The 13,458-nt window shown below is 36.0% G+C and overlaps 1 protein-coding gene across 3 annotated transcripts in view; it reads left to right on the top strand.

The window, feature by feature from the left end:
* Positions 1–13,458, top strand: part of LOC146157708 (uncharacterized) — an 89,723-nt gene that overhangs the window by 71,719 nt on the left and 4,546 nt on the right. For 2 of the 3 annotated variants that reach the window (XM_083384394.1, XM_083384395.1), the window contains exons 1-2: positions 10,915–11,085; positions 12,303–12,380. The exons of the other annotated variant lie outside the window; for it this stretch is intronic. In XM_083384394.1, the coding sequence (XP_083240520.1) occupies positions 12,324–12,380 (57 nt within the window). In that variant the 5' untranslated portion in view covers positions 10,915–11,085; positions 12,303–12,323. Of the gene's footprint in view, positions 1–10,914; positions 11,086–12,302; positions 12,381–13,458 lie in introns of those variants that run through there. 3 annotated transcript variants of the gene reach the window in all.

The following is a 13,458-nucleotide window of genomic DNA, read 5'->3' on the forward strand; positions in this document are numbered from 1 at the left end:
TAAGCTTTCAGTCACCAAACAAGCCACGCTGATATTATAAAGGAAAAAATTCAGTTTCACCAATCACGCTAAAATAAATCAATCATTTGCTTGTAATCAATCATTGTTTACTAGAACTGTGTAGGCTACTACATCTGGTTGTCTGTGTCTTTTTCTATTTCATGCACGTCAGAAAAAGTACATTTTTGATGTTTGAGGCTTGGGTCGTGAGATGCTCATAAAACTCAGATTTGGGTCGCGCTCAAAAAAGTTTGAGAACCACTGCTAAATAAGCCTTTCCAACAAAACAAAAAAATAACAATATGTTAATAATAAATATTTTTTTAGTCACAATTTATTTATTCATTTCATTAAAACTCACCGAGAAACGCCGGCAGTTAGCAGTTTTGCGAATTTCATTTATTTAAAAGTTCAAAACGTTTCATTGATATAAAGATTCCTGTAGGATTCAATTCAACTTTGAGACTTTTTTATTAACAAACCAACCAGTTCGCCTGCTGGTGTAATTCAGTGGAGTTCTTGTGTAGCAGTCAAGCACAGCCGAACGTGGACATCACTGTGGCAAAAAAGAAGCCGATGTTTCGCTTGACTAAAATGTTTGGCGCTCGCTCGGCCATAGGATATTCTCCTTTAGAGAAGGCAATGAGGAAGTGTTCTGTGGAAGACAAACTTCGTATTTGTCAGCCATAACTCGCCTGTATGCTGATTTAATTTATGTCAATTGGGTTTCGTACTTTCAACTATGGCAGCATAAATATTTACGATTTGTTAAAAACTCAGTTTAAATCTAGCGAATGTATTTTGCTGTAGAATACGTTTTGTTTGTCCTTATTATTTATATTCCAAGTTGGTCTAAACCAGTGATTTAGTCTGTATTCAACATTATATGTTGTCGTTATTGTCTTGTCAGTTATGCTTTACTATTCGATCATATAGCGTGTTTTACATGTCTCTTGTGACATCATAAAGCATCTATTATGCTGTAGTACGTTTTATCAGCGAATCAGGTTGTCTTCAATTTTTTCCCGTCTTTTGGGCAAAATGACTTGACTTGACCTAAGTCATTTGGACCAATGACTTTGGTTAAAATAAATTGTTTTCATGAAGCAATTCTTTATAAATTTATTTTTGGGACATATCTTGTTTTTGCTCGATTTGTTTTATGGTTTTTTGGTTTTTGGTTTGTTTCAGACCGTTTTTGTCCAGAGTTTTACAGAAAAACTATAATGGGAAAGACATCAAATGTCCATACACGATGGAGGCGTATATGTAGATGAGCTTTTAAGGGTTTAGAAGTCTATTTACCCAGGGGCCTTATGCTGAGGGTACAAATTGCAAACAAATTATTACGTCATCGTAAAATTGATTTTGGCTCTGTACTTCTCTAGCGGTCGCAATAGGTTGCACAGACTGTCTCGCGTTAATACGCGATAAAGGAAAACAGATTCTGCTAAGGGAGTACATTCTGCTTTGGGACGCTAGACACAAGTGTCAATATTTACAGCCGAAACCTAAACATCTTTCCTGCCATCGGCTGTTATCTGCAATTACGAAAATTGTCCGTTTAATTAAGGCAATGAGTGGAAAATTATTTTTAAATGTAAAATCATTTTTTCAAATGTAATATCAGCATAATATGTCAATTGCAAAATTTATTTTTGAAATAAAAATACAATCTGTCAGCGTCGTTCATCCACTATGTCACAGTTGGGCGCACAAGCGTATGACGTGTAGATCGCAGCTGCAGTCTGGGGGAGTTTCTACTTCTCTGTTGTGAAATGATCTTTGGTTGACTGCATTATCTTGAAACTGATGCGTGGCCGCCCTAAACAGACACCGCGTAACGCAAAATGATTTCTGTTTATTGTCGCGTACAAACTGCAGTGATGTGGTTCTAGTGACCTCCAACGCACCTCATGGAAACGAAAATACGTAATGAATAGCGAAACATAATAATCAAACCGAATTAGGCTACGATTAATCAGAACCGGAACCTTTTACGCGATTGCGATTACCCAACAACGTTTATTTATTGCTTCACTACCATAAAAATATAATTATTCGCAAGGATTAGGAAGAATTACAATTTTGAATTTGAACTGGAAAAATTAATTACACAGAAACTGCAAAATTTTTCGCTTGCAATGGTAGAATATAATGGGCAATTATAAAACGAAATCAGTCTTTGAATATAACGCCACAAATGTTTTGTGGTTTTTGGAAATTTCGTTTCCTGTTTTAAAACAACTAAACGAGTTTGCCGCAATCTATTAAGTGGAACATGCACTAAATGTTTTATTAATGCAAAGAGCCAAATATTTTCACTTTTAGCCAAAACACACACTTCAAAGAAACATTACAATCTCCATTACCAGGATTATCATTTAAAACGCAAAGGCTGGCATGAGTTATGTTAAAAGTCGAATATTGGGCAAGATCCATTATAAGTGTGGTACAACTTTAATATTTGGTACAGCTGTTCGGACTATAATTTCGATAGCCATAATAGGTTGAAAGGAAAATGTTGTGGAGGCTGTTTCGCGCTAATAAGTGACAAAGGGGCACCTTGATTGCAGTGAAACAGATTACGTCAAAGCGTTGTATTTTGCTTTAAAACGCCAGAAGCCAGTATGCCAAACAAATACAGAAAAAACCTAAAAGTCTCCCTGGCCATCGGATGTCATATGCATTTATGGAAACTGTTTAGTATGTTACCATAAGCATTTATATTTCGCAGTATAACCAGTTCATCGGAATGCATAACGTCAACTTAAAATTGTGCGCGCATTCTAAATTTTAACTTAATAAACAAATACGGAATACGGTAAGAAACAGTCTAATGAATTCTAGATGAAAATCTCGCAGTTTTAAGAATGAAATGTAATTTTTTTTGTCAATATTGGTAAAAGCAGTCATCTATTTATACAACGAAGATGATATAATGATTTTATATTCACAAGTAAACAAAACAAAATCTTTCGTGGAATACTATTTACTAGGGTTGCCATATTTTTTACATAACCTCTGATAAACAACATGATGGTTTTAGGGGCATAAAAAGGCCGGAAACGTCATAACGTTTGAACTTTTTAAGTTCCTTGCTGCTGTCACGCATATCAGTGCGCAAAAAAGCAGCTTAAGTTAAGTGAAGTGCGACAATGTTTTTTGTTTATATCCTGTTCATTGTTCGTATTTGAAAAACGGATTTTGTTAATTGTGCCTCAAATAGTTTTGAGGGTCTATAATCTGATACTCATAAAGTTAAAGTTTAAAACTTAAGATATTCGGCTTTCATCTTTAAAATTTATGTTTATTATGTTAATTGGGTTTTTACGTTCAAAATTATGAGCGGGTTTTATTTTTCGCTATAAAAAAGTGTGACGTTAAGTTATTTTAAGCTCTATACGCCTACCTAGCGGCAGTAATATCTAGCAATATACCACCTCCCTTTTGTAGTGTTCGCCAATAAGCTATTTATGTAATTAAACCGCTAGTAAACCATAAAAATGATACTACGAACCCCTTGTCATTTGTTAACAACCCAACAATCGGGTGGTTTTATGGCAAATTAATACAAATGTTGATTGATAAGAAAAATTGTTGGTTGTTCTTAATTCGAATTTAGATATTTACTCCCGGATGGAGACTGTTTATTGTTACAGGGGCATCAAACATATAGTTTTTTAATTGATTGTAGGTTTTTTATTAAGGGAAAATAAATTGTTTTTTTATTTGGTTTGAGGACAAGGAGGATAGAGGGTTAAAACAAAAAGCGTTTTTTTGTGAAAAAATATTTGCATTTACGTCGTAAGGGATGGCAGAGAGAACTTGTTTTCAAACCGATTTTTGTCCGAAGCTTTATAGAAAAAGTAGACATGGTAGAACTTACAAATTTTCAGACATGACGTAGAGTGGTATGTTGGTGCTATGTAGAGGTTTCTGAGTCTGCACCCCTAGGTGCCTTTGACTGGGGGACAAAAAACAATAATGTGACGTCATATCTTAAATTCGCTGTAGCTATCGATTCCCATCTAACGGTTGAAAAGATTCAATACAGAACTAGACGGGGGTGTGGTTGTTGTATATTTTGTCAAGGGGTATATTTTCAGGGCTTGGTGTTTTTTTTTAATTTCAAATTTTTAATTTTTTTTTACTTTTTTTTTTTTTGATCATTTGTATTTTTGTGTATTTTATATCATATATTTTATATTTTTTTCCTTTACTTGTTTCTGCAAGCAAAAACAGATATGGGCCGAAAACTTCCTACTTAACTTCTGGCGTTGATGCGAAAGGGGTTCAAATATGGCGTCATAGTATTTGGGAAATGATCGAAACATATATTTGATAAATAAATTTACGTAGATAATGCGTACAAGCATGTTATTACACTTTTGCCAACTAACATGTTTAAAAAGCCAATTTTATCATTCTCTTAAAATGGTTTGACGTCCATGGTTTGCTTTTGCCAACTTTTACTCGGTAATTTTTTACCATGGCGTGGTCCGAGCAATCAAAGTTATAACAGAGTTTAAATCTGTAGTTTCGATCAATATATAAAACAAGTTTATGTGCCTAATACAGGGGTCCGCAAATACTTTTTGGCGCGAAATTGCTAGTACCGAGGTCTCGCGACCCAAATACTTCGAATTTTCTTAATAAAATAGCTTTGCTAAAAAAAACAGTATTTTATTGTGTTTCCATTCATTAAGACAGTTCTACATATTATGCGTTATTAAAGAGAAAGGGTTCTGTAACACAACTGAAAAGAAGCCTTGAGTTTTACTACTTTTGATGTCTCATTCGGATGACAAATATGATTTAGCAACCAAAATGGGGCTTGCAGCCCCCACCAATTCCCCGCCATAACCCCTTCAACAAGCGTCCGCTATTGCGCTTTCTTAGTGCAACAATTACTGGCAAGGTGTGTAATGTTTTTTTGGGGCGAATGACTAAAAAATGACGGACGTCTCATCGCAATCGTTACAGGAAACTCAATATTATAAGGCTCACATCTAAGGATTTTCAGAGGGCAATATTAATTTTAAGACAGAGGTCGACAACCTTTACCAAGGCGCGAACCAGACCAAACTCAGCAAGTTCTCGGCGGGCCGTATTAAATTTCCGCTAACAATTTTTTTATAAAAACGTGTGGTCTCTAAGCACTTCAATATAATAACTCTTAATCAGGGACAAACCCAAATGTTTGACGCAGTGAAAATGATTCTAGTTACACTACAACAAGGAAGCAACGGGCGTAGCGCGAAAAAAAAGTTTAAATTGGCAAACCATTAAATTTACAAGGAGACGTGACGCATTTTCCACACACGACATAAAATACGAACATATTTATTTTGCTCTTTTTGTTAATGTTTATCATTAAATAATACATCGGCGAATTAATTTGGAAAAAAATTGATTTTAGAGAGTTTCATGCTACGAAAAATTTCCTATGCTTATAGTTGTCATGCGCACGTCACCTTTGGTGTGAGAAGACTACATCAAAACGCCAATGTAATTAAAAGTCAAATTTGATACGCGCGGGGAAAAGTTTCTGCAATTTCGTATAGTTAAAACAGTTAAAAATATTGAGCATATGCTGGCCTTGTGTACAGTTTGTAAAAGAGTTTGCGGGCAGGATGATTTTCATTGGAGGGCCAGATCCGGCCTGCGGGCCGAAGGTTGCCGACCCCTGTTTTAGACACGATGTAACAAAGAGAACAGCGTGCTTACGACGCTTTGGTTACAGAAACGGGATAAAAAATGAAAGAGAGTTTCTTTGAAAACATATACCAAGAAGTAAACCCAGATTGCGGTAAGCAGATCAGTTTGGTGTGGTAATGGCCAAAATAGTGTTGGATTGCAAGCGCTCTTTGTCATCACCTGGATTGAACGAACACTCACGACTTTTTACGGGGCTTAGTGTAAATATTTTACGTGACAATTTTAGTCGCGCTCCAAGTAAGACGGCTATCTTGTATACAATTCAGTGTATTAATGGAAACAATTAGAAAACTTAAAATATAGGCCTCTATTGACAAGCCCTGTATTAATCAGGCTTTCGCGACCCAAACTGAATGGCCCCGCGACCCAAATTGTTTTTTTGTTTTTTTGATTGGAGTAAAATGCGCAACAGGTGCAAATAGAGAGGCGTACACTGCCACCAGATTTCGCATTTAAATGTGCGGCGGTAAAGTATGTTGTTTCTTGAGAGCATTAAGTAATTTTACTAAAGAGAAGCCTCTTTTCAAAATGCAAGTCGCACGAGCCCAGTTTTGGACGAGCCACTTTGCACAATGAAAGTCTCAAGCGCGGGACAATAAAGCGCAGCAGGCGGTGAGTCGCTTCGTCACTTCACAAGCTGGACGAAGCAAGCGAATATGAACGAATTCTGTATGTCAGTTTTTCTGCTGCTAGATTGCAGTCGTTAGCTACAGAGAGCTAAAACGCAATATTTCAGGTTTTTGCCCCCCAAGCAAAGGCCCCTGACCATAGCAAACCATAGCAAACCATAGCAAACCATAGCAAACCATAGCAAACCATAGCAAACCATAGCAAACCATAGCAGACCATAGCAAACCATAGCAAACCATAGCAAACCATAGCAAACCATAGCAAACCATGGCAAACCATGACAAACCATAGCAAACCATCGCAAACCATAGCAGACCATAGCAAACCATAGCAAACCATAGCAAAGCATAGAAAACCATAGCAAACCATAACAAACCATAGCAAACCATAGCAAACCAAAAAAGAGTAGCGGCAAAAACAAGATATGTCCCGAAAATAAATATTCGGCCCATATAATTCGTCCATATTCGAAGGCTTTGTTCTGTTCAGCTCGCGAAGCGACGAATCCACCTGGCACCATGCTGCGTGTTTTATTGTCACTGGGGAAATAAGCCGCGCGTGCGACTTGCCTGTCAGAGAGAAGCTTGTCTTAGTATAAAATATATTGCTCTTACAACACAACATATTTTAACGCCGCAAATTTAAACGCGAAATCTGGTGGCAGTGTACGCCTCTCTATGTGCCGCTGTTGTGCATGTTGCTCCAACCGAAAATATCAACACCAGGCCTAAACAAATTAAAATTGTACAAGGACCGCAGCAAGCAAAATGCTAAATTTGAATGCATTTTTAGCGACGACGTTAAACTACGTCATAACATGGCTTCATACTGAACAAATCTTCAAGAACACTGCGTTTATTTGGTTTAAATTGGCCAAACTTTCGATTTAATAGGTGGCGAATTAGGCACATAAACCACAAGCGTTAAATTATGTTAAGAGAATGATTATATTTGCATTTTAAAAATGTCACCTGGCCCAATTTAATTGCATGGCCGTACGCATTATCTACGTAAATTCTATTTATCAAATATACTTTTCGATCATTTCCCAATACCTTGCCGTATGTGAATTTATTATCGCGGTATTACATGAAGAGGCAAGGCCAGTATAAAATAAAGTTTCACCCATCGTAAAGCAGGGAGGCATTGCTAGAAGCTTCATTTATATGACGTTCGTGAACTATGTCGCCAGATTGGACCATAAGTTAAAAAAGCTTGAAACTTTTCTCAAAGGTAAAGGCTTTAGGCGTCGATTGCCAGTTTGCCACTTTCTCTGGGAATAGGATTTTTGTTTGGAAGAGAAAAAATTAAATATTTGATGGCAAAACGATTCGAAAATTAATTTTGCATAGTCTTTACCAAACTAACGTGTAAAAAAATGAAACCCTGGCAACTAATCCTTACGTAACTGAGACATAATTAAGGCTGGAAACTTTCGGCCCATATCTGTTTTTGCTTGCAGAAGCAAGTTAACGTTTATACTTAACCACAAACCAAATTGAAATTAATAGTATTTGAAAGCAACCCTGATGAGTAACGCTATTTATAACTGTTCACTACTTGGTTGTTCTTTTAGCATGTTTTAATGCCGCTGTTTGGACACCAAACTGTTGCGGTTAGAATTTGGGTTAGGGTTGAAATTATTAGTGGGGTTAGGGTTAGGGGTGGGCTTTGGGCACCGTACACACCGGTTGAAGAGCACGGGCGCCATTTTGTGTCCGCTGCATAGTCACGTGATGTGCGAATAAACGTCGGTTGCTCGAATGTTTGGGCGTAAATGCAATAATGCGTCGCGTTCAACTTTCCATCGTTGTGGAATCCGTGCCATACCGCCTTGACGTCACTTTACATCCAAACACCAGCTGCTCACTATGACGTCACCTTGCATCCAAACACCAGCTGCTCACTATGACGTCACCTTGCATCCAAACACCAGCTGCTCATTATGACGTAAAGTTCATTATTGCGGCAAAGGTAAGTGGCCAAATTCACCTCACAATCCCAAACAGGAATGAACTAAAAGTAAAACAAAGTTATTTGCTTATTTGGTGAATTTATTATGTTATTGTTTCACTGGCCACAAAAAATAGCCATTCAAAACGAGCTTATTTAATTTAATAGCTAATTTGCATTTGAAATATTATGGCAACTGGACGTAATGTGGATTTAGCCCAAGTTTGAATATTTATTCTCTATAAATTCGGGCGATTCTTTAAATAAAACCTTTGTGGAAACCAGGGCTGCGGAGTCGGTTAAAAATAACCCGAGTCCGACTCCGGTCAAAAAAATAAACGAGAGTCCGACTCCGGTCAAATGTGCGATTTCGTCGAGTCCCGAGTCCGGCCTGGACTCTACAGCCTGTATTTCACCAGTTTACACTAACTATCTCGTATATATGTAACAGAATTGTAGGTTGTAAAGGAAAGTTACTGACTCCCAATCTAGTAGATTTACATTATATTTTATCTGTATGAGCATCTTAATTTAACCATAAAACTGTAACATGAAAAAGGGTTTCATATCACGTAACATGCTAATAATCTGAATTTTTTATCAATAGCAGAATCTTCCTGAATCCGAATGATGAAAACAAACGATTCTGGCTGCACATCAATAATAAGATAAAACTTAATACAGGACTTTAAAATCAGTTTGTTTATATGTTATAATATGATAAATATATTTCGCTACTAAAAGCATTATCAGTATCTAACACACAATATAAGTCAAGAAGTACGCTAATAAAAAAAAATAAAAACCAACTGTTCTAGGCAAGTGGTGCACTGTACAATCCACAACCTGCATCAACGATGCTTATATTGTGTTATGTTTTAAAAAATATATATATATATTTTTACTTAAAATTTTATAACATCTAAACAAACTGATTTTCGGTTCATTAAGTTCTGCAAATAACATGCTTGGGCGCTGGTCTAGAATCCTACCACATTGTTGAAATAATTATTAAGCAATGCACAATATGTGGGTTAGGGTGTCGGTTACTGTTTGGGTGAGGGTGGGTCAAGTAATATTATTAAATAATGAATATAATAATACTTGACCCAACAACACGCAAACGCTAACTCGCACCCTTACCCAAATATTGTGCGTTGATTTAATCATTGTGGTAGGATTCTAGACCAGCGCCCATGCTTGTTTTTTTCAATAATGATTAGGTTTCTCTCATGTTTGCAAGCTAATATCATTTAAAAGCATTGCTTATAATTATTTTCTTTTGTTCAGACATGGCCTAATTCTGCATCTAAATATGTCTTTGTACATCTAAATATGCGACAGTTTTTTAATGTATTTACCCAGTTTATCATTTTTTTTTTTGTTGACAAAAATATTGTGTGTTAGATTTAATGCTTAGACATTTTTTGACATAATTGAAGGAATTGTTGAAAATTAATCTCCATGCCAAGCCTAGTTGTTGTAACATTATGTGCTTATACCAAGTTATAATGGCTGTCTAGAACAGTCCTGGGCAAATGCAGCCCGGCTTATTTTGTTTAAAACACTTATTTTGGGATCTGCAACTCAAACCTCAGGAAACAAGCATGACTTTCTATATGTTTGAACATTTATATACACACCACTCTTTCCAGGGACGGATCCAGTTATGTAATTGCCTAACCCTTGTTAAAAAAGGCGCCATTCAATCTAAGGCGCACAAATGCCGACTTCAAAACGGCCGGTGCCAGACCCATGGCCCCCGTCCCCTACCCTCTTCCTACAGTTTTAGACTTTATTTGGGACATTTAGGCCTCATTCCGATGAATTTAATACTTATTCCGACGATTTAGATATTACTCTGTCGTGGATATTACTTAGTATTTGGCTTTATCATGTCATTGGCACTATGCTTTATAGATTTTTCTGCTTTAGGTACTGTTGTGAGTTTCCCATTTTACAAGTTTGTAATTGCCTAACCCTTGGCCTTGAACATTATCAACCATGTTGTTAAACTGTTGGTGCTTAAAGATATCACAAGCTTGTTTGTAATTTTACGAATACTAAGTATATTTGTTATAACAGGTACTACCTTTACTAAGCCCAACTATAGAAATGAAACATGCACTGTGCTCTTTCAAGTTTGTTCGTTTGGTTGAGTTGTGTTTAATATTAACCTAAGGGCATTAGTTTGTTACTCAAGAACCAGTTTTATTTTTAGATTTTCAAGAGTGGAGCGAAAAACAATTCATTCATTATTTTCCTGGATACAGGAATCTACACAAAACAATGTTGTCATTTCACTCTTTAAACTTATTCATCAGTCTTTACTGAAATAAAATCTGTTTGAGCAAATATAACCCTCTATACCTGGTGCCACCATACTTTTTAACAAAGAACTGGATAACTGTAATACCTGACGCTTGGGGCCGGTAACAGCTGTCAAACTTATTAACTTACTATATGTTACCTTCGTTGAGTATATATGTTGCCGCTGGTCGATAAAATCAACCGGACAGGCTGCATCTGGTCGTACTTGGTGACCTTTACTGTAAACTAACAACTTTGCGCACCAAGGCATCCAGGCTTACCTAAGTGTGAATGTGAAAACAATAAAGTATAATGCTGAAACAATCAGATTTATGAAGCTCATATTGCATGAAGATTTAAATGTGTTTTATTGCAGGTTTTTCTTGTTGTTAGTAGTAAGTAAACCAGTACTTGTTGAAACTTGTGATTTGTGATATTTCCTGAAGAAGAAGAAATAAAGTATTTAGTGAGGTGAGTGGCTGTCTGCAATAACTAAGTTTTGTGTATTTGTTTACCACTTAAAGTAGCTTATACTTTTAACTCTCACTACTGTACACCAGGGGTTGTAAAGTGGGCGATGTGCCCCCCTACAGGCACATGAAGGGTTTGCAAGGGGGCACAAAGGTATTTTCAAGAAAAACGTTTGCTAACAGAATATCTCCGAAACATACTTTTCAGTTGTGTCTAACAAACTTTATTTTATTCCAAAAAAAACATTATTTTATTCCTGTTTTATTTCGTGCACTATTTTGTTGTTTAAATAGTTTTTTTGCCGTTAAAAGAAAATGTGCCATGCAGACGGTCGCACATGCTGTGCTGTACAAAATCTTATTGGCAATTAATGTGCACCTAGCAATCTACAACTCACCTTCTAAACAACTTGAATGTGCTTTAGATGCCAACATAATTACACTTCAAGCTAACATTACTGCAGAAAAACATGGGTTTTAAAATATTTCAAGCTAACTTTTACCTAAAGATAAGCATAGGTATTAAAATAATTTCACATAATTTGCCGGATTTTCATTTAAGCCCCTCATTGTTGGTAGCTATGTTTTTATTTATATGAAGAAACTGCCTGTTTATGCTGATCAGTGTGGCTATAAAAAGGGCATGAGTTTTAATAAATTGCGTTGAGGGGTCGCATCCCCAAAAATGTCCCCTGCTGTACATGAATAGTATATTTATGGTAATGTCCAACCTTTGTGAAGTTGGACTGAACAATGGTACACATATCAAATATCAATAAGATTAACTCAGATTTGCAAGTATTTTGGCTTGTATAAGCACTGCCTTGCAAAGCATTAGAACTTCAATAGAATCCTGTATAATTTTGTATGCGTTTGCTTTGTTGCTTGGCTTTAAGTGCTGAACTAATACCCAACATTCATCATAGCACCAACTTATGTTAAAAAGCTGTTAAACAATTTAAGTGTTGTTATAGCTGTTCAATTGTACAACTGAAAAGGCATGTAACTTTATATTCAAAAAAAATCTATTTCTATATGACTTTGTATTTAAAACCTTTTAACTTCACTACATTTTACACCAAATGTAGTATTCTACGATTTTGCTGGTTGGCCTTTTATTCAATGAAGATGACTGGTGTAGACTTTTTTTGGTTTATTTAGGGTTGTGAGTAGTAATTTATTTGCTGTAGGTTGTTTCATTAAGTTGCTTTTGCTTAGGGTTTGCATGAAAGAAAGAGAATGGCCGATAATCAAGAAGAAGGCAACGGAGCTCCAGATGATCAGAACATTGACTTGGTGAGTTTCACAATTGCATAATTTGTGAACACACATTCATCTATAAAGTAACAATATCTAAAGCTGGACTATTAATAGTACCATAGTACTAAGATAATAGACATAATAAATAGGCAATATAAAAAATTATGGAATAAAACCTAAACGACATAATTTGACCGGCACAGTTTGTTGGCCGCCACATTTACCGTACTGATTTTCCATGTTTGGGGTTGGGTTTGGGTAATAGGTTGGGTTAAAAATTGGCTTTGGGTTAGAGTTATTGGTGGAGTTAGTGATGAAGTTAGGGTTTGGTAAAAGATTGCTTAAATTTTTTCTAGTGGTTAAAGTTTAATTCTGACAAAATTCGGTTTTATTTTCAACTATGTGGTTAAACATTTTATTTTCTGAAAAGGCACTTTACAGTGCTGTTTGCATGCAACGCAATCTTGTATGGCTTATAAATGTGACAAATTGCTTGGGTCACGAGATTTTACCGAACTGATTTTTTTCAAAAATGGGTCGCCTTTAAAACGTGTTGGGAACCCCTAATCTATATCATAGAAGCATTTTGTTCATATTAATATCAACATGCTCAGTGAAAAAGAATGCTTAGTTGTAAAACTGTAATATTGTGCAAAATATGTTTGATATCTGTGACTTTCGTTTAGCCAAACAAAATGTGTGCACTGTGCAACCGTTTAGTTAGCGCTAGTGTTAGTGATGTAATAATAATGTTAATGATGTGGTAGTGATTTAACGGTTGTCCTTTCTTAAGTTGATATAAAATGTGCGATGAATCATTTGACGTGCCCTAATAGAGTGTGTTGAGATATTTGTCATGTTTGTTTAACTAATGTGTAAGTAATTTGGAAGCACCCGGGTTGTATTGTTCAACTAAAACCTAGCTACTGGTCTCAGATGTTGCATTATCTTTATTGTGGTTTTATCAGCTGATTTTGTACAATTATTGCAAAATAACTTTGTCGAATTTCTGGGTAGTTTGAGCCCTATTATAAACCTACACACCTACATTTGGCAGCTCTGGGTTAATGCAATCACTTGTAACTAATAATGTAATTTTTTTTTCACAGCTGCA

Source organism: Ascidiella aspersa, chromosome 3, assembly GCF_963924565.1.
Source record: "Ascidiella aspersa chromosome 3, kaAscAspe10.2, whole genome shotgun sequence".
NCBI lineage: Eukaryota > Metazoa > Chordata > Ascidiacea > Phlebobranchia > Ascidiidae > Ascidiella > Ascidiella aspersa.